Genomic DNA, 21,778 nt, shown 5'->3' with positions numbered 1-21,778 from the left:
ACTGTCATTCATAACTATCCAGCCTTGGGGCAGATCTCTGCATGGTACTCTTAAATAGCTGTTTAACCTTTGTGCCTCACATTGGGCTCCAAAAAGGACTGTCATGTTTAACCCCAGCCAGCAATTAAATACTATGCAGCTGCTGGCTCCTCAATCCCCTGGAGGGACAGGAAGGAGAATCAAAAAACCTGTGGGTTGAGAGAAGAACAGTTGAGCAGTTGAAATAAATAATAACAGTAATAATAATAGATGAAACTAGGATATGTACTTAAAATTAAAACACTACCAAACTGTATTTTGTATGGGAATTACTGTGTTTCCCTGCTACATTTATCTTGCATATCATCAATACACTGCTACAAATCCTGTTAATTTCTGAGTGTTTTTGAAGAAAATATTACCCATCCTATTTGCCAATAGTAACTGGAGAAAAAATGTTGAGATACATAGTAATGCTGTCAGTAACTACTACCAGACAAACAATACACAAAAAAGCTTTGTAGGAAAATATACTGTATTTTTTAATTTTGTAGAACAGCATATAACAAGTAGAAAAATAATTTTGAAGATCCAGTAAAATACTCTGTAGTGATACAGTGCCAGAATATCCAGCTGAAATAATCTTCATCGCGGTGGAGGCTGTTTCTTCAGCTTCTGCTTTGCTTTTATGCGTTCTATCTTTTCTTCTCTCCATGCCTTCAGAAGTTTATCTAAACAGGAGCAAAACATAATTTGTCATGATTTCTGTCATTAATACTTTTCAGAAAATCAAATAACGTGTTAAGCAAACTAGTAGTATTCCTTACAATTTCTTGGCTAACAAATATCTGGAAACTGAAGTTTCTCACATGTATTGAAAATAATAGGTATTAAAATGGGAAATGGGGGGGGGGGGGGGAGGTATGTATTGCTATATAACAAAGGAAAATATTGATTTCCTGTTCAGAAAAGTAAATATATACAAACTACCTATCAGAATTCCTTTGAGATCTTGCTTTGAATGTAAATATCTGACGGACATTTCTTGTGTGTTCTTCTAACCTCTGTGCTCCCAAAAGCTTCCTGGCTTGCAGCCTTGGAGGAAATGATGAGCACCATATCTTTACAGCTCCCTATTGGAAACCCTCAGTAATCAGAACCTGCTGAACTGTGTTATTTCCTGTATTTCCTTCAAGGAAAACTATCTGTGCTTATCAGTGGCCTTTACATCAATGATGATTTACAGCCACAGCATCTCATTAGTGCATGTATGTATATACTCCCTCTGATTTGAGTGGTATCTGCATTGTTTTTTTTGTTAACACTTAACCACTTATGGTGTTGGTTTTTTTTTATGACACTAGGGGGTTTGTCAATCTGTGCATAAGTAACCACATCTGCAGTTCTTGTCCCTTCTTTAATTTGTGCCCTCAGCCAGTTGTTCATGACCTGCAACCACAGTAGATGACACCAGTTTTGCTCCCTGCACCCAATGGGCTACCCCAGACCCTTGTGGCCGGGACCCAGGTAGGTGCAGGGCCTCCAAATCTGTATCTCCTCACACTTAGTCCTGCAGGCACTCCGCTGTGGGCGCAGAGGCATCTGGGACTGCCCCTCCCCATCGGTTACTGTTGGAGAAACCTGCTGCCTGTGCGGCCGGGCTGTGTTCGGCCCGTTGGAGCCCTGCTGTAAAGCAGCAAGGGGAACCACAGCCCAGGGACACACACACTGCTGGTCGTCGAAGCCCTCGCCGACGAGGGCCAGCAGATCCAGCTCCTTGAGGCGGATGCCCAGCTCGGTGATCTCATCCTCCAGCCGCTCCTGCTCTCCGGACCGCCGCGTCGCGGACCCGCCCCTGCCCTCCTCCGCAGTCGGCGCCGGGCAGAAGAACCGCAGCGGCTCGTAGGCGATGGGCGCCGGTGCCGCGGCCCAGCGGGGCGTCGCAGTTGCGGCCGGCGGGGGCTGTCGCTGGCCTCCCATGGCCGCGAAAGAGGTCTGCATTTCCCCGCCGGCGACTAGGGGCCGGACGGGCTCGGTGCCGTCGTGGAACTGGGGGAAATAGAGTGGGCCCGGCGCCCGCTGCTCGGTCATGGCGCCGGCCGCCAATGTCCGGCATCCAACGGCGGTTGTCCTGGAGACCCACCGGCCGCGAGTCAGCGGCGTTGGGCGCGAGCCCCTCCATGTCTGAGGGTACCAGTTCCGTGCCGCGGCAATTCGATCTCGCCCGGTGGCTGCACAGTTTCCCCAGCTGGCAACCTGAAGTCTTATAGAGACTAGCTAAAACAGGTTCTTGTCAGACATTCATCTTCTTGAGGAAAAAGGGTCCCTAATTTTAAACAGTGTGTTTCACTATGTATAATAGAATTCACTATGTATAATAGAATATATACTATATATACTATATATATACACACTATATATATACCATAGTATAGTGTATATATAGTGTGTGCATATATATATATACTATATATGCTGTATATAATACAATATTCTATTCTGAGTTATAGTTTAACTGGAAAGAACAAGAACATACCTGTTTCCCATTCTAAGTTACGACGATGCATAGTTTGAAGAAAACTCTTAACTCTTTACTTAGTCCGTTACTATTCCTTGCATCAGCAGGGGCTGTGGAGGTAAAATCACTTAAAAGAAGGTGAGAAGACCACTCCACTACTAATGCACGGATGAGCAGTCTTCAGCAAAACACAGCCTCTAGTAGAGGGACTTGTGGAGACAGTGTTCTCACAGGAGAATGGATATTTGGTACAGGAGCTCTGAATAACTTCGAGGGATACAGCAAGGCTGTGGGAGGCCCAAGAAAGCTTAAGCAAGCAAGATAAGAAGAAGCTGGAATTCACTGAGTGATGAGAACTGTGGACTGTTGGCAAGTGTTCGAGGTCAAGTTCTCACACCTGTGCTTAACCAATTATATGTTAGTCACTAAGGGTCTTCAAGACAAGTATCCGATCATGATATGCCAAATTGCTGTAGGTGTGTGTAAGCAATAGTATATAAGGAGTTAATGCTTTGCAATAAATGGCTTTTTGTCTGATCATATTGGTCTCTGACTGAGTCCATTCCATGGCAGGGACTGCTATGTGGTCTGGATTAAATTCAATTTTTTAAGCTTTCCCTTGAATATAATGAGACTTTTGGTATTACCTTTTTCTAGAAGTGGACTTTGTGGACTTAGGTATGGTGCACTGTGTTGTGAGCCAATACTAATAAGAATGTTTTGAAATTTAGCAGGTCTACAGACACTAGCAGTCACAAGAGTGACAGTCCATGCCCTGCAAAAGTGGTAGGAGCAGAAAAAGTGTCAGGAGTCATTTGGTGTTTTTTCATGTACACCATTTAGGGAATGTGCTCTGACTTGCAGCCAAAACCAGCTGTGTTTTATACTGTGAACTTGCGTTATTGAAATTCCGGTGCCAGTATGGTACAGGTTGCATATTTTGTGAATGGAGCAGGTATATTTCAAATAAGGAGTGATCAGATGGGAAGTCTGCTAATAACATTTATTATTTTTCCCCCAGTTTATATTAGATTAGACCAGAACCATGTAGAATCGACTACAGTTGATTCTACATGACAGTGAGAGGAGAGAATCCAAGCATTAGGTGGACACAGCATCTGCAAGTGTGGTGTTCTTTTGTTTCTATGGTAATTTGAGAATATATAGTACAGTCAATAACCCTTCCTTAGCTAGGTCTTTGTGGCTCACTTTTTGCTCATGCAAAATTTGCAGGGAGCTTTACTTTTGAAACCAGCAGAATGCCAAGTGCTTTCACTTATCTTTACTAAAATAAGTTTCTATTTATCTGTGAACACATAAAACAAACAAACAAACATATCACAGTTTTATTTGAATCTGATTCAATCAGTTTTCCGTAGAATCATGGAATGGTTTGGACTGGGAGGGATCTTAAAGCACATCCAGTTCCAATCCTCTGCCGTGGGCAGCGACACCTTCCGCTAGACCAGGTTGCTCAAAGCACCATCCAGCATGGCCTCGAACACTCCCAGGGATGTGTTCCTTTTTTTATGTTCTAAGTTAGCTTCCCTTTTATTGTATGTTTCACTTTGCTATTTGGGTAATATTGGCATACTTTTAAATTAACAATATTTTGAATAACTGAATTTAGATTTTTTTTCTGTTAATCTTTTTTGTCACCACAGTAGAGTAAGTACTATCTTGCTGTTGTACTGTCAAGCACATCCTTGCTTGCTCACCTCTTAACTATTAAAGAAGATTAGGTGACATATTATTATTTAGTATTTAGTAGAGAAAAAACAAAATGTAAGTGTCGATGCAGGAGTCATGGACAACGCAGAGACGATCAATGTGATCAAGTGATTGCCAAAGTTTATTCAGATACAGTGCTCCTTTTATACCCTTACACCCTGAGGTGTCTTATGTAACAGCCTTGGATACTGAGCTCTATTTGGTTAGTCTAGAGGTTACTACTGTTTACAGAGCTAATATTTATAACTTGTTATAATTGTGATTAAATACCTTACTCTAAAAATACAGTGGGAAACTACAACCTTGGCAGAGATCATTCTCTGCGTATTTTCAGTGGAAAATTACAGAGGCCTAAGAAGACAATTGACCTTGTTTATGCCTGACAAAAATCTTCTTACTTTACAGTAACAAGGCTCAGGGTATTGGGATCACTCACCATGTGGCCTTGGCTCTTTAAGAATTCCCACATGTAAGTATATCAAGGTGTGTGTAATTATATGTGCACATGGAAGAGAAGAGGTATTAGAAAACCAGTAAGGTTCTCATTACTTTAAAGCCCAATCTGAAATTTGTATAGTGTATTCCTTATGTAGAGAGTGATAAGGGAAAGCCCCTGCTTTCAAAAGAACTGAGAAAAAAGAATATAAAATTACTATTCAAAAGGATAAATAAAAAGAGATTAGATCTTTAGTCAAAGTGTTTGGTTTATGAAGTAGCACTGAAGACTGATAAATATATTTTTAGTGAAGTAGCATTAACAGTCTTAGCTGTTATTTGTTCTTTGGTGGTTGCATGCTTCATACTGTCCTAAAGTGGCCTACAGATAACTCACAATGTTTTGGTACATGGTTCGATGCACGAGGATTTCTATAACTTACAAGTTTAAGGATGTTTGCATGGAAAAGACTGATAGCCTATTGATAAGCATTTTGATGAGGCTATTAATGCCATTTTTCAGAGTTAAAGCCAGTATAGATACTTTCATTGGGAGAGAGGAAATGTGTGTATTCAATAGCACATGTGTGCATATTGTGAAGTTTTGGTTATGTACGACAACTAGCAGGGATAGGATGCCGAGAGATAGCAAGTTTGGTCTTGGCCCTGATCCACTGTAGCAATTCTCAGTTTCTAGAGATCAATCTTAGTAAAAAGAGAAAGATAACTTGTTCTGAACAGAGAGAATTGAGGTTTTCAGCTGAAAAAGGCTAAACAGGAAAAAAAAAAGTGCTGAGATGTAAGAGGAAGGTACCTGCATTCACCAGAGAGGAAACTTTTTGAAGGAGAGAGCATAATATAAGTGTTGTCATTTCATTGGTACTTATAACATTTTTATAGCATTTTTCTTTCATCATTTGATATCAGTCAAATATACAGTTTATAAACATTTCTATGTGGGCTAGTGAATCACAGCAATGCATGGTGGTAAAATAATGAACCTGAAAGTTCCTTTGTCTTAGAACCAAAAAAAGCGCAGGATGCACTTTTTAATGCAGAATGCAATTTTTAATGTAAATAGTAACGCAGAATGTAAATTTTTAATGCAGAAGTAGCGGGTCATGTTGTCTTTAGGTGCCATCTGGTGGAGTTTGTGCATCATGTTCAAAGTGCTGCCTTGTCTTTCTTCTTGCGTTAGTCATGCAGGTACATATGTGCTGAGCACAGAAAAGGTTGCTGCAAGAATTACAAGTTAGAGATACAGAGATTATATAAAGGTGACTGGCACTGCAAAGAGGCTGCAGCAACAGAGTTGGACAGATTATAATGTAGCTCTTTATAGTACAAGTTTGAGAGATTTCCAGTTCTCAGAACTCTGAAAATTTTCTCCTTCACTTAATGTATAATCAGTGATAGCCTCTTTAATGTGAAGCGGATAATGCTCTTGGTAATGGTATTCTTAATTATGACATTCTGGAGCTACAGTCTACCCTTTCTTGAGGGGTGTGCGGTCAAACTATTTTAGGGTTTATTTTTTTAAATGTACAGGCATCTTGAGATCATGAGTTACTATTAAAATAATCCCAAATATCATATTAAGTAGCAAAAGGGTTAGTAGAATAGTAGCTATGTTCTTGTTGTTGGACATCTTCAGGACTTAAGAATTGGTTATATGAGTTACAGTAGGACTTGTCTCGTGGGAGGAAGTACTGTCATTTTGCTTGACCAAAGATCTTACAAGTATATTATTTTCTACTTTGGTCCCAGGAATAAGGTCCTTTTCACATGTCCATGCAGGTCCTACTTAAAGCACAAGCTAGTACATAGTATAGCAGGATTGCATTTTGGTGCTGCCTCCTGCGGGCAGGTGAGATATCTGGGAAGAGACAGAGAAGGGAAAGAATTCTGTCTGTCAGGTAGGAAGGCTAGTTTGGCAAGTTGGAGAAAAGATGTCACGCTGTGAGATGTGAGGAAAACTCTGCTTCTAAGAAAGACGTGTTCATTTGCCATATCTATACAGTGATTGGGGCCGAGCCAGGAGGGTAGGTGGCAGATTCAAACCGGCCATCATCGGCCATTCTCAGTCAGTTGCTGAGGGAATAGCTCGAGAAAGGACGCCTGTAACACCGGAGCGGAGCGGGGGGAGATCAGCGTCCAGGAGCCTCACCACAGAGCGACAAGAACCACAGAGGAGGAAGCCTCAAGTCCTCGACAGGACTTGCCTAGCTGGCAGCTCAGCTCCCGCGAGGAGGTGACTCACCGGGGCGGAGACAGGAGGAGTGGCACCAACTGTGAGTGGTTAAAACTTACCCAGGGAGGGCGGTGACCAGAGCGGGCTGGGGCAGTTCGTGCGGGCAGGCGGGCGGGATGGTGAGCACTCGCCGTATGACCAGGGTCCGGTCTGGGAGCTCTGCCCCAACTGCCCCGGTGGTGGCCAGCGTAGGCACCCAGACAGAGCCGGTAAGTGGGGAGGTTGCGGTGCAGAGCTTGGAGTGTAGAGAGTGCCTGCACTGGTCTGGTGAGGGAAAGGTGCAGAACAGGCAGGGCTGCGCTTGCTGCTCCCTGATGGAAGTCCTCCTCCAGCAGGTGGCTGAGCTGCGGGATGCTATCAGTAAGCTGCAAGATGTCAGGGAAGCTGAGAGGAAGCAGGACTGCTTGCTCCAGTCCCAAACAGTGTGGGGTTATCAAGCTTCCCCTCTAACTCATGAAGGAAAGAAGGAGGCTGTTGATCAGGGAAGCTGGGAATTAGTAACAAAAAAAAAAAAAAAAAAAACAAAAAACCAAAAGGAGGAAGAGAGCAATTAAAAGCAAGGGGCTTCCTCCTAAATCTGCTGTACCCACCCTGAACCGCTTTGCTGTCCTGCAGGGGGCTGATGAGGAAATGCACTTGCACCAGAAACAGCCGGCTGGTGCTCTGGTACAGAAGATCTCTACTAGTACCGCTAGGAAAAAGCAGCGGGTTGTAGTAGTAGGGGACTCTGCCTTGAAAGGGACAGAAGCGCTCATCTGTCAGCCTGACCCGCTCGCAAGGGAGGTGTGTTGCCTACCTGGGGCACGGATCAGGGATGTTGCGGAGAGGCTGCCTGCTGTAGTAAGTCCCACGGACTATTACCCGCTTCTAGTGATACATGTGGGTGCTAGGGATATAGATAGTAGTAGCCTGAGGAGTATAAAGAGGAAATACAGAGCCCTGGGAGAGGTGGTCAGGGGTTCTGGAGCTCAGATAGTCTTTTCAACAATTCTCCAGGACACAGGGTAGGACCTTCCAAAGGCAAGGAGAATTGGACAGGTTAATAAATGGTTAAAAGCGTGGTGTCATAGTCAAGGGTTTGGGTGTCTTGAACATGGGGCCCAAATTTGTGGGCCAGGCCTACTGGGGGCTGGTGGAGCTGCTCTGATAAAGAAAGGGAAGACTGGTTTTGCTGTGAGGCTTGCCAGACTTGTCAAGGATGCTTTAAACTAGATGTGTTGGGGGAGGGGGGCATCATTCTATCTCAACACACCCAGTCAGTTGCCAGCACCTATAATAAATACTCTGAGCAATGTAGTGATATTCTGGGTGCTCCAGCCAATGAGCCGCTTCATTTGGAGCTCGGCTAAGATGCCTCTATACAAATGCCCATAGCATGGGTAACAAACAAGAGGAATTAGAGATATGGGCACATCTACGGGGCTATGATATAATAGGCATCACAGAAACATGGTGGGATGGCTCCTTTGACTGGAGTGTTGGAATGGAAGGTTATAGGCTTTTTAGAAAAGACAGGCCCGGTAGGAGGGGAGGGGGAGTTGCCTTTTATGTTAGGGATAGGCTGGAGAGTATGGAACTCTGTCTGGGGACAGGTGATCAGTTAACAGTTTGTGGGTCAGGGTTAAGGGGAAATCGGTGATGGGACACATTACTGTGGGGATATGTTACAGACCGCATGATCTAGAGGAACCTGTGGATGAAGAACTCTACAGACAAATAGGAAAAGCCTCACACTCACAGGCTCTCGTTCTCATGGGGGATTTAACCACCCCGACATCTGTTGGGGCGACGGTACAGCCCGGCACAAGCAATCCAGGAGGTTTCTCGATTGTGTGGAAGAAAACTTCCTTCTGCATACAACAGAGGAGCCGACGACGAGAGGCAGCGTGCTTGACCTCGTGCTCACCAACAGGGAAGGGCTTGTTGGAAATGTGACTCTCCAGGGAAGTCTTGGATGCAGTGATCATGAGATGGTCGAATTTGAGGTCCTCAGGACAGTGAGAAGAGCATGCAGCAAGCTCACTGCCCTGGACTTCAAGAGAGCAGACTTTGGCCTCTTCAGGAACCTGCTTAGTAAGGTTCCATGCGATATAGCCCTAGAGGGCAAGGGGGCCCAAGACTCTTGGTTAATATTCAAGGATCACCTGCTACAAGCTCAGGAGTGTTGCATCCCAACTAGAAGGAAGTGCAGCAGGAGGGCCAGTAGACCCCCTTGGATGGATAAGGAGCTGCTGAGAAAAATTCACAGGAAAAAAGAGGCTTATAAAAGGTGGAAGCAAGGACAGGTGGCCTGGGATGAATACAGGGATGTTGTCCGGGAAGTTAGGGACCAGGTTAGGAAAGCTAAAGCCCAGTTAGAATTGAACTTGGCTAGGGATGTTAAAGATAACAGGAAAGGATTTTATAGGTATGTAGCAGCTAAAAAACAGACTAGGGACAATGTAGACCCCCTCCGGAAACTTTTGGGAGAACTGGCTACACAGGATTTGGAGAAGGCTGAGGTTCTGAATGATTTATTTTCCTCGGTCTTCACTGGCAAAGGCTCTGACCGCAGCACCCGAGACTTGGAAGGTGGCCGCAGGGACTGTGAAAATCTAGACCTTGGGCCCACTGTAGGAGAGGATCTGGTTCAAGACCATCTTAAGAACCTGAATGTGCACAAGTCCATGGGACCTGATGAAATCCATCTGCAGGTCCTGAAGGAGCTGGAGAATGAAGTTGCAAAGCCACTGGCCATCATATTTGAAAAATCATGGCAGTCAGGTGAAGTTCCTGATGACTGGAAAAAGGGAAATATAACCCCCATTTTCAAGAAGGGGAAAATGGATGACCCATGGAATTACAGACCAGTCAGTCTCACCTCTGTGCCTGGCAAAATCTTGGAGCAGATTCTCTTGGAAGGCATGCTAAGGCACATGAAAAACAACAAGGTGCTTGGTGACAGCCAGCATGGCTTTACTAGGGGAAAATCCTGCCTGACCAATTTGGTGGCCTTCTATGACGGGGCTACAAAGATAATGGACAGGGGTGGAGCAGTTGACGTCATCTACCTGGACTTGTGCAAAGCGTTCGACACTGTCCCACATGACATCCTTGTCTCTAAATTGCAGAGACATCAATTTGATAAGTGGACCACTCAGTGGATAAAGAACTGACTGGATGGCTGCACTCAAAGAGTTGTGGTCAACGGTTCAATGTCCGGCTGGAGACCAGTAACGAGTGGTGTCCCTCAGGGATCTGTGTTGGGACCAGTCTTGTTCAACATCTTCGTTGGTGACATGGAAAGTGGGATTGAGTGTGCCCTCAGCAAGTTTGCTGGTGACACCAAGATCTGTGGTTCAGTTGATATACTGGAGGGAAGAAATGCTATCCAGAGCTACCTTGACACGCTTGTGAGGTGGGCTGATACCAATCCGATAAAGTTCAGCCAGGTGTAAGGTCCTACACCTGGGTCGGAGCAATCCCAGGCACAGCTACAAGTTGAGCAAAAAGGAAATGCATGGTAGTCCTGCGGAGAAGGACTTGGGGGTGTTGGTCGATGAGAAAATTAACATGAGCCAGCAGTGTGCACTTACAGCCCAGAAAGCCAACTGTATCCTGGGCTGCATCCAAAGAAGTGTGACCAGCAGGTCAAAGGAGGTGATCATACCCCTCTACTCTGCTCTTGTGAGACCCCACTTGGAGTATTGTGTGCAGTTCTGGTGCCCTCAACATAAAAAGGACATGGAACTGTTGGAACAAGTCCAGAGGAGGGCCACAAGGATGATCAGGGGACTGGAGCACCTGTATGAAGAGAGGCTGAGAAAGCTGGGGCTGTTCCGCCTGTAGAAGACAAGGCTGCGTGGAGACCTCATAGCAACCTTCCAGTATCTGAAGGGGGCCTGCAGGGATGCTGGTGAGGGACTGTTCTTTAGGGACTGTAGTGATAGGACAAGGGGTAACGGATTGAAACTTAAACAGCAGAGGTTTAGATTGGATATAAGGAAGAAATTCTTTCCTGTGAGGGTGGTGAGGCACTGGAATGGGTTGCCCAGGGAGGCTGTGAATGCTCCATCCCTGGCAGTGTTCAAGGCCAGGTTGGATGAAGCCTTGGGAGATATGGTTTAGTGTGGGGTGTCCCTGCCCATGGCAGGGGGTTTGGAACTAGATGATCTTGAGGTCCTTTCCAACCCTAACTATTCTATGATTCTATGATTTTATATACACTGATTAGAGATGTGCCTTCATCTTTGACATTCAAAATTTATTTCCAAAGTTGGGATCCTTTAGTCTTGGGTTATGCAAGTGAATACATCGTGTAGGCAGAAATTTTGTGTAGCTGAACTGACCGTTAAGATCAGAGATCAGAGACAAAAAAACGTTCATATATGCGCTTCGTAGGCCAGCAATTACAGGTTTGATCCAATAGAGGGAGTAATATACATGCAATTGGTAATGTGTTATAATGGTACATTTAGCACATTTGTCTATGTGTATTTAAGTGTTGAGACTTGAAGTGCTTTTGAAAATGTTAATTTTGGACAAGTAAGTCTTCCAACAAAGACTGGAGTTGCAGTATTCCAGCCGCCACTCCTCTATCGTATTTAAAATCTTTTGGAAAGGCTTTTCTGGTGTGGGAAGTTATGGATAACCAGAAGTTGTAAAATCTGAGGGCAGCTAAAACATCCTCCTCATGCGAGTGCCAGAAGGCAATGCAATCTGCAGTATCATTGTCAGTATTAACATTTCAAATGTCATGAATGGTGAACTCTGCTGCTGAATGCTTCTGTTACCATCTAACCTAGATAGACTTGTATTTTGCTCTTTGTATGCACATTCATCCATATTTATATTCAAAGATACCTAGGAGAGGGTCTTCCATTGGCTTGATATTCACAGTTTGAAAAGTTACAGCTGCTGGCAATGCATGTGGTTTAAATACTGGTACTCACAAGTGTTGAGAGTGCATGTGTGTAAATTCTTGTTTTCACATAGAGTGCTTTAAGAATCTGTAAAATCCAGCAAAGCTACAGCCCTTCCACTCCTACAAAGAATTTTGTATGGCATTTAACAAAGAAGAAAACACAAACAGATTTTCATCCCTGAGACACCCTGAAAAATTATGTCAGAAAGTTTGGTTTACCATGTAATGGGTTATTTCAAATCTGATACTAATAAATCACATTTTGTGCATTCAGTTGACAGTTGTGTTCGTCTTCCAGAATGGATATTCTGCCATCTCGTCTTAGTTTAGTAGTCGTTTTCTTGCACTATCTAGTTGATTTCATTATCTTCGTGTTCCTGACTGGTTCAATAATGTATCAGCTTCCCACTTTATGTATCCAGTAGCCTTTATTGCCTATCACATAGATTCTCTAGGAAAAATTTTCTCTTGTCTAGGGGAAAAGCTTCTAAAAATCTATACAGGCGCTGCCAGGCTGTACTTCAGATTCATGGCTTTGCAGGCAGTGAGCTGTGACACTTCTGTTCCTCTTGTTCACTTCTCCTTACATATTGTTTCTCACATTTGTGCTGTTTATTGTGCTGTTTCTTAATGGTAAGTAGAAGAGTTATGAGTTCATAATATATTTGTGAACTATTTTCTGTATCTAATTTGTCACTTCTGTTTTTTATGTTTGGAGTCCCTTCAATAAGGTAACTTTTCTCTTATTTGAAAGGATGTTGGCGGTGTTCAACCCAGTTGTGATTTAGATGTGTGGTTATTACCCCAGTGTATTGATATAAACTGTAATAACTTGAATAAATTTATTGAGTTTGCATGGCAAGGTTTTGGTAGCAGGGGAGCTACAGGGGTAGCTTCTGGGGGAAACTGCTAGAATCTTCCCCTGTGTCTGATAGAGCCAATGCAAGATGGTTCCAAGTTGGACTGACTGCTAGACAAGGCTGAGCCTAACAGTGGCACTGACAGTGGCATTGCCTCCATGGTAGCGTATTTAAGAAAGGGTAAAAACTGTAGCTCAACAGCATCTGGGAGTAAAGGAGTGAGAATATGCAAGGGAAACAACTCTGCAGACCCCAAGGTCAGTGAAGGAGAAGGTGCTCCAGGCAGCAGAGCACAGATTCCCCTGCAGCCTGTGGTGCAGACGGCAATCCACAGTGGAGCAGATCTCTGCCTGCAGCCCATGGAGGTCCACACTGGAGTGGATCTCCACCTGCAGCCTGGGGAGGTCCATGGTGCAGCAGGGGGAGGATGCTGTGACACCCCCCAAGAAGCCTGTCCTGGCAGGACCCGTGGAAAGAGGAGCCCATGCTGGAGCAGGTTCACTAGCAATACTTGTGACCCTGCAGGGGATCCATGCTGGAGCAGTCTGTTCCTGAAGGACTGCACCCCATGGAAGGAACCCATGTTAAAGCAGTTTGTGAAGAACCACAGCCTGCAGGAAAGACTCATGCTAGAGAAGTTTGTGGAGGACTGTCTGCTGTGGGTGGTACTTCATGCTGGAGCAGGGGAAGAGTGTGAGGAGGAAGGATTGGCAGAGACAGTGTGTGATGGACTTACCACAACCCTTGTTCCTCCCACTGTGCCACTCTGGAAGGAGGAGACAGAGAAACTGGGAGTGAAGAAGAGCCAGGGAAGAAGGGAGGGTTGGGCAGAAATGTTTCAAGAGTTGGTTTTATTTCTTGTTATCCTACTCTGACTTAGATTGGCAATAAACTAAATTCTTTTTCTCAAGTCAAGGCTGTTTTGCCCCTCATGGTAATTGACAAGTGGTCTCTCCATGTCTTATCTCAGCCCATAAGCCTTTTGTCATATTTTTTCTCCCCTGTCCAGCTGAAGACAGGGAATGATAGAGCAGCTTTGTGGGCACCAGGCAGTCAGCTAAGGTCAACCCACCACTATAAATTAATCTGTATTATTTGCTATTAATATAGTTCTTTTTACAGAGCTCATACTAGTTTCAGTTTATAATCTGTAGGATTTATTAATGAAGTTGATTTCAGAAGTGTGCCACTCCCTTCCCTGATGCATATGTCTGATCTGCTAGATTTGTCACTTCACAATACAAACCAGTATGCATAAAGCTATTTATAAAGTCTCAAACACTATGCCAGTAAACTTGAAATTAGCACTGAGCAACTAATTAACAATTATACAACTTGAAAGAAGTGCTAATTAAAAAGTTTAGAAGAGATGAGTTACAATTGAAGTACAAAATTAGCCAGAGACTTAGTGCCTGAAATAGAAATTGTGACTGATTAGCAGAAATGCAAAAAGCACTAGCTGTGTAAGAAATGAACTTTAATTTTCTTTTTGAGTAAGTCTCTGCCAGTCTTTAGGATCAGAAGAAGATATGCTGTTTTGCTGTAAAATGTAGTCAAACTATTTTTCAGTGTTGGTGTTTGTTTCCCACATATTTACGGTGTGTTCGATCACAGAAGTTGTAGGTTTTGACAGAGAGGCCATGACTGCATCTCTGATGATTTCTGTGCTACTGAGTTCAAAACACTTGCCTTATTCTAAGAACACAAAAAGAGGTAAGAAACAAGAAAACAGAAGATGTCTCAAAGACTCAGAGTTGCTTGGTTAAAGGTATTCAAGTCTAGTAACTGAGGAAGCCTTGTATATTTTGAGGGTTTTCTCCTCTTTGCTGTTGTGTCCCATTCTTCTATGGAGTGTCAGGAATGGGGATCCAGTGGCTTCAGAATTGGTTTAGATGCTATGTTTTGACAAGAAAGTTTGGTGAGGGGTGCATAAATGGAATAAAACCATCATGAAACTGGAGGCTTTCTGAAGGGGTCCTTCAAAGTTGCCTGGTTTTGTGCATTGTATCTTGTGTATGAGTATGTGTAGGGTGATGGAGAAGGAAAGAGATCATTTTAAGAGAGCAGAGTAATGTCTGCATATTAATTCAGATAAGTGCTTTGATTAGCTGTGTTTGCATCTGAGATAAATGATGGGTGCTTTTTCTTTAAACATGAATCTTTGTCAAACCCTACTTCTTGATACCGAGTATATATCCAGGATGACCTAATTTTTAAAATGTTTGTAACATATAGTCTTGCTCTTTTCTGGAAATCACATTGTTTTAGGATTGCACTTGTCAACGTAAAAGAACTAATGAGACCTCCTGTGGGGTGAGAAAGATGAATTCTACTGAGCATTAGATAAGAGATATGGATTTGGTGCTACCTCACACATACATAAAATAGTCATCACAGCAGATAAGGTTACACAGAAAAGGCACAGTTCACCACATATAAAATTAAAGAGAGCCTGATCCATACCAGCTGTAAAATACTAGAACTCATGACTAGTCCTGAAGGCAGTCTTTTACCTTGTTCCTGGCTGTTCATATGCCATACTCCAAACACTTCTAAAATTCCTGTTGCAGAACCATTTCATCTCAGCTTAATAAACTAATAGGTTTGACAATAATAAGGTTCATTTAATAGTACTGGAATGGGTTGCATATGTTGTGAAATGCAAAAAGTTGGAAGAGAATCTACATGTCACTCAAATGTTTTTCCTTGTGTGTTGGGAATCAACACTGTCATAAATCTCTGCATTTTCAGGTGATGGTGATGTCTATAGATCTCAAAATTTATTTGGGAGATGTTATGCAAAACCTTTAAAATTCAGATGGATTTTGCTATGAATATGTATATGCTCCTAATTTAATTCAAACAGGTATTAACAGAGAAAGCCTTTTTATGTATCTGTAAGATTTGTTCTTTGTTAGTATATTCTACACTTAGGTGCTAAGCACTATGCTGAAACCCTGTTATGTCTTTAAGGGTTACCATTGTGTGAGATTATATTTTCAGAATTGTGTAAATATTATTGGCATGTAAACTGAGCTTTCATTCGTACTTGCCAATAGTTACTGTAAAAGATAGGCTCCAGTTATTCTCAGAATTAGAATTGCAGTAGCTGGGAGATGTAGATGGTTTCTAATTGTAGCAGCATTGGAACGTGAGTTGTCTCCAACTTGCTAATAATATTCTTCAGAGCTGCAGCCCATCCTATCAAGAAATGTGAAATCATATCAGCGAATACAATCTGTGTTACTGACATTAACTACTTAGAATAATGGAGACTGGCTCATACCAAACATAAAAGTACTATTGCAGTGAAGCTGTATTATAATGGTACATTGAGTTTCATTAAGTGGCATTTTCATCATACAGCATAGCTGATTCAGAGCAAAGATGTCATTCAAGTATTTCAGCCCAATATGCCTTTGCTCCCGATGACTAGCGCCATGCATAGATGGACAGAAATTGTGATCCAGGGAGTGTTTTCTTTGAAGCTACTTAAGGCTGATTTTTTTTTTTTTTTTCAGTGTGCATACAAGAAATCTGTTTCATAAAGAGAATAGCAGCTGGTATATGTTGACTGATTATTTAACTTTCCTCTTTTGTTTTAAACAGATTAAATCTTAAACAGATTTACAGTTAGGCCATTACTTTCCTCAGGAAAAAATCATGACTGTATGGTTTAGCTGTGTCTTAGGCATTTGGGATGACCATGGTCTGTTGTTGAACTTTATTTTTGTCTTTGCAAGATCCATCAGTTTAAGTATTTGGAAGACTTACGGACTATACTGATAATATCTCATGGTTTAAATGGATTCTGTGCAGTTCCATCTTCAGCTGCTGTGACCTCATTCCTTCTACTGGAAGATAACTTTATGGCTAGCTTGTTGCTGCAGCAGTGCTTTTGGCAGTTCCTTCTGTGTAGTTCTTTCTATAGTTCATGCTGAAAAAACAAGTTATGCAGCAGAGAGGGTAACCCTGTGTATTGTGAATCTAGAGGAGAAAGCAGAGTATGCTAAATCAATAACAAAATAAGTTGGTTTGGCTTTTTTTTTTAAAGGAGTGCCCATCCGTCATTATGTCAAGGGAATTCTGATCAATAAGCATGAGAATTTGAAAAGATCACCAAGTACCACTGTCCATAAGAGCAGATGCAAGATGACCTTAATCATTAGCTCCCTGAGAATCACCTACATGTTTGATTGAAGCTTCAGTCCCTCAGTAGTCTGCAGACTGTAATCAGCATGTTTGAAGTTAGGGTGTTTCAGACAATACCTGTGCCTCTGGGCATTGACATACTCAAAAATACAAATTACGTGAAGTGACAAGCATTCCTCTCAGAAATACTAATTCTGGTGGATAGCCTGTTGTCATGTAAAATGGTCACTTCCAATAAACAACTTTTATATAAGCCTGATTCCTGTAGCTATGTTGATGATGTGGATCATGATGGATGGAAAGAACTGGAGTAAAGCTATGGAAATTAAGAGTGGAGCCAATTAGGAGTTAAAGCTTCTCACCTGGGAGAGAAGATGACAAGAAGTAGGACTGTGCTGTTTAGGATAAGAAGAATGAATTAAAAGGAAGCCTAGAGGGAATTCTGCTGTTATCTTGCAGTTATATACATAGAAGTATTTTTTTTTATTATGTAGCTGAAATTGCTAAAACAATTTGAAAACAGTTTAAATCTCCTAAAGGGAAATGGTTGGGGATTTCCCTCCCTTTTCCCCTCCCCTTTTTTCCCCCTTTTTTGAGTTTGGTTAAAATGTATTTTCCCTGAAGCATTAGTATTCTTTCTAGGACTTACTGTTTAGGCATGTCTATTACTGTCCATTTTCCCTGCCTCTTGGAAAATTGTTTTCCCATATCTTCAATTGACTCATTGGAACAATAGTTCAATGCCCTAATGCAATGAAAAATGAGCTTGAAATTAATCATGGGGCACTGCTGCTGTTTTCTTACTGTAAGGTCTAAATTTTAGAAAGAATGCAGAAAAAGACATGTTTGAGGGTAGTGGGAGGGCAAATACAGTGAAGACAGTCACAAAAATAACAAAGGAGGAAATTTTCTGTGAAAATGACCAAGATGAAGAAATACAAGGGGAAAGGGCACAAGGAGGAGGACCATGTGAATAGGTGTAGTGTTAGGAGCATACATACCCCTCCTGAGCGTGGTGGTTTTGTTTTTCTTAATAAGGTATTTATATGCAATTTGGTGTATTCCAAAAGAAAATGGAAAGTCTGGTCATTAGTGTCTTCTTAAGACCCAAGGATAAATTCTGGAGAGGGAACAGCATGGCTGATGCTTACAGATATGTTATCCCATCATGGTGCAGGGTGGTGAAACAATAGGTTGCTTCCTGAGCAGAGCTTAAAAAAATAGTTTCATAGCTGGGAAGAGAAGGCTGCAAAATGTAAGAAGTAGGTGGAATAAAATACATGGCAGCTGTGTCAGCAGTACTGCGTTAGCCATGGCTAGCTCCGCACCTTGCTTTTGCTTTGAAATAACCTCTGTTGGATGGTCATAAATGTTTTGACACCTGCGGTACATTTTCCTCCTTGGCTCTTGACAAAGTTCAGAATGTGAATACTGAAACACAGGCTAAGCCAAACTAAGGCTGTGGCTAGGTGTCATTTTAAGACGTTGGCTCAGGAGGATTTTTCCTTTATAGCCCATGTGAAAGTTGTCTGAAAATAACCTGTGGCCCAATGATAGTGGCTAGCTTCAGCACTGAAAGGTGGGCTGAAGTCCCATCTCACCACTGCTATGCTGATGATCATACTCCTCTGGTTTCAGTGTCATTGGGGATGACATTAGTTAAGGTAGCATTAAAGCTTGACCATTTGCTGTTAATGGGTACATATTAATTAGTTCCTGACATCTTGTCATTGATTTGTTAAGATTACAAGACTCCCAGCTATAAAGTACCTTGCACTCAGAGCACATATTCAAGCTTTACACCAGCTGTATGATTCTTTTAGGAAATAAATACCTCTTGTATTAGCAGCATAGATGGTACGACATTTTTGGAGCAGTGTAATGTAGCAAATCATATCCAACATAAACAGATAAAATGCATCATAAATGAAACAGGGTGCATCTGGAAAATGGTGTAATGAAAGTAAATATATGATTTCAGCAGATTGGGTATTTCTAATTAGCCCTGAATAGTTAATTTTCATGGATAAGTATATATCTGCATAATTAAATGTGTAGTGCTTTCATATAGTTCATGATGGGTGCTCTTTTCTTTTATTGCCAGCAGATGTCTCTCTTGAATATTGCAACAGTGACAATCAATAATCCTAGCTCTGATTTAAGGTTCCTGCGTAGGTCGCGCAGCTGTTAAGTACCTCATTCTAGCTGGTTCCCAATTAACTGAAATTCTCTTCTGCTCTGTGCAGCGATGTGGCTTTGCACACAAGCATCCAGAAATACATTGAGTTAATGGTATCCAAGAATTAATATGCACAAATGTCATCCACGTGTGCTTTAGTTCCATAAAAAAATAGTAATGGAATAATAATGATGCACTGCGGGAAAGACAATTGAGAAATATCTCTTGCTTGGTTTTGTTGGTGAAGAATATTACCAAAAAAGTGAGGGATCAGACAAGGCATGAATAATCTAGCAGAAAAAAAAACCTCTGACCTAAAGCTTAGAGAAAACGTCTTTGATATAATCATGAAATTACTCAAGTGCCATTTTAGATCTTATTCCCCAATTTATATTTGAACTGAAATACGAAAGTATTCTAAGTAGGGGTTGCAAATAAGTAAAATAACATTTCATATTTTACTGTTACTAATATCAAAGTAAGATTTTGAATGAGAAGGTGGAATTTGAAGAGAAGCTTGAGCAAGGTGGAGTTTGAGTAAGTTCAGTGTACAGTATGGGAAAGCCTTACAGGGGGCAACTGCTGCTGTAAAGAACAAGCTGGTGGAAATTTGGGGGTAGGAAACTAAATGTTGATGAGAGGTTGAAAAGGTGAAAGTGAAGCTTATGTTGTCTTGTTGTTGGTAGCAGAACAGGTGAAAGTTGTAATGTGTCTGAAAATCCAGCTGCTGTGTTGGGTGGCAGAAATTTTGGAGTCCTGAAAAGGACTAGGTACATAATAAAGAAGTCCACAGAGATAGAGAGAGAAGACCCAGGGGAGGTTTACTCGATAATGGAATAGTTTGGGAAGTAAATGTGGAAATTAATTAATTAGTATATGTTACAGAAGAAGTCATCTGAAAATAAGGATTAAACCAGACATGGATTCACTAGGAACTCCCTCCTTATTAGCATAGCCTGGCACTTCAGCCTATTTCTTAGATAAAGGTTCACAAAGATGGGTAAGAAACTTCAGAAATGGGAGTTATTGAGTACTGAGAATGGGATAATGGAAAGGTTCCAATTTTAACATGCTGAAGGTAAATGGAGGTGGTGTGTCCAGGCAACCATGTGCAGCATCAGCATGCACTTAAAAATACATGTCACTGAAATGCAAATCCATTTTACACACAGCTCACTCAATAATGATCGAGATGGCGGAGCTGTGAGGGCAGAGATTAATTTGTCTAACAGTTGAGCCAAGTAGTTTTCCCCAGTGAATACTTTTCAGGTGCAACAGGAGTACTAGAGTGGAGAATCTTGTCTGTTGACATTAATGTTTAGTGAAGCAGGATTTTTTTCCTATTAAAATATACACTTCTGGAAAATCAGTTAAAAATGAAATCTGATAAAATCCCTAAAGAAATCTGCTGTGTATTTTTAAAGTGTTTTTTAACATAAACATTTTAGGAAACTGAGACATGTCTCCAAAAGGATAGATACTTTAAAAATGCACAGCTAGAATAAATTCTTTTATCGTGTTTTGCATTACTCTTCAAGTCCTTTCAGTTTCTTTTATGAAAAGCTATTTCTCTTTCGGTGTGAGAATGTATCTGAGGGAAATATGTATCTGATATCAACAGATTCCACTTGAGGTTGTTTCAGGAATATGTGTATTTTCTGAGGGCACAACTTCCATTATAAGGAAAATGAAAGTTCTTCCTTTTTAATGAACCACACAATGTGAGAACAAAGAGGCCCTTGATAGCTTTGCAACAAAGAAGAGGGGAGAGTTTTACTTCCAAGCCTGTAAGCAGCAGCTTTATGAGTGAAAAATGTGCAGAAGGAACTGAAATACCTGGATGGCAAATCACCTTTAACATAAATGCAAAATGGGTTTCCATTTTTCTAGCTGGCTTTGCCAATATCAGCCATTTAACCTTTAAGATAGGCTGCTTAGGGCTGCTGTCCTGCTGCATCCTGCAGCTGTTCTGTGTGCTCCAGGAAATGGTGGGACATCTCTGTCTAGATTAACTCAGTTTGTTGGAAGCTGTATTTCTGCACACCTGGCCAGACCTAACTCCAGTTGTGTGTGTGTGTGTATATATATATATGCTGAATATTGCACAAAATATTGACTGTGGGTTTTGCTAATAGGAAAGAATAGGTAATTGCTGGTAAGAAATTTGGTTAAATTGCTGATCATGACATTAACATTGATTTACTGAATTACCATGCTTCACTGGGAAAGGATAGGAAAGCGCTGCAGGGAGAAACTTCTTGCTTTCAACAGCTACTGTGTAAATCCAAGTCATTTGACCTTAAGCAGTAATCTGTCTCTGGAATTAGGGCAAGAGAGTAATGACACTTCAGTCATAACATCCCTGTTGTGTCAACCTTGCCCCTGTCTCATATTGTTTTTCCCTTTCTGAATAGAAGTAATACAGATCAACACATGTTCATTACTGCTGTGGAGTGCGGGAAGGGATGTCTGGGCTTCAAAAGATGGATAGTCGATTAGTTCATGGTTGTTACCAGCGCTGCAGTTTGTAAGGATGGCCAAAATGTTAATCAAATAACGCTCAGAATGTCTGCTGGATGCATCTAATTGGCAAAAAGAATTTTTTTGCTTTCATATAGTGCTACACAATGGGTAGTGCACATAAATCTTTTGTTTCGTCTTCTCTATTAAGTATTGGATGGAGAAATGGTTTGATCTGATCCATACACTCGTTCCTCTGTGCACCCTGCTCTGAGCAGGCAGTTGGACTAGGTAGCTGCTGGTGGTCTCT

The 21,778-nt window shown here is 41.9% G+C and overlaps 1 protein-coding gene across 1 annotated transcript; it reads right to left on the bottom strand.

Moving 5' to 3' along the window:
- Positions 1-624: 624 nt before the first annotated feature.
- C8H11orf91 (chromosome 8 C11orf91 homolog) lies at positions 625-2,070 on the bottom strand. The gene is made up of 2 exons (XM_005150726.3): positions 1,707-2,070; positions 625-710 (listed from the first exon to the last, which is right to left on the bottom strand). The coding sequence occupies exons 1-2, from the start codon at positions 2,068-2,070 to the stop codon at positions 625-627; spliced, it is 450 nt and encodes a 149-aa protein (XP_005150783.2).
- Positions 2,071-21,778: the final 19,708 nt, after the last annotated feature.

The sequence above is a fragment of the Melopsittacus undulatus genome, chromosome 8 (genome assembly GCF_012275295.1).
Source record: "Melopsittacus undulatus isolate bMelUnd1 chromosome 8, bMelUnd1.mat.Z, whole genome shotgun sequence".
NCBI lineage: Eukaryota > Metazoa > Chordata > Aves > Psittaciformes > Psittaculidae > Melopsittacus > Melopsittacus undulatus.
The sequence above is the reverse complement of the archived record's forward strand: the minus strand, read 5'-3'. Positions and strand labels throughout refer to the sequence as shown.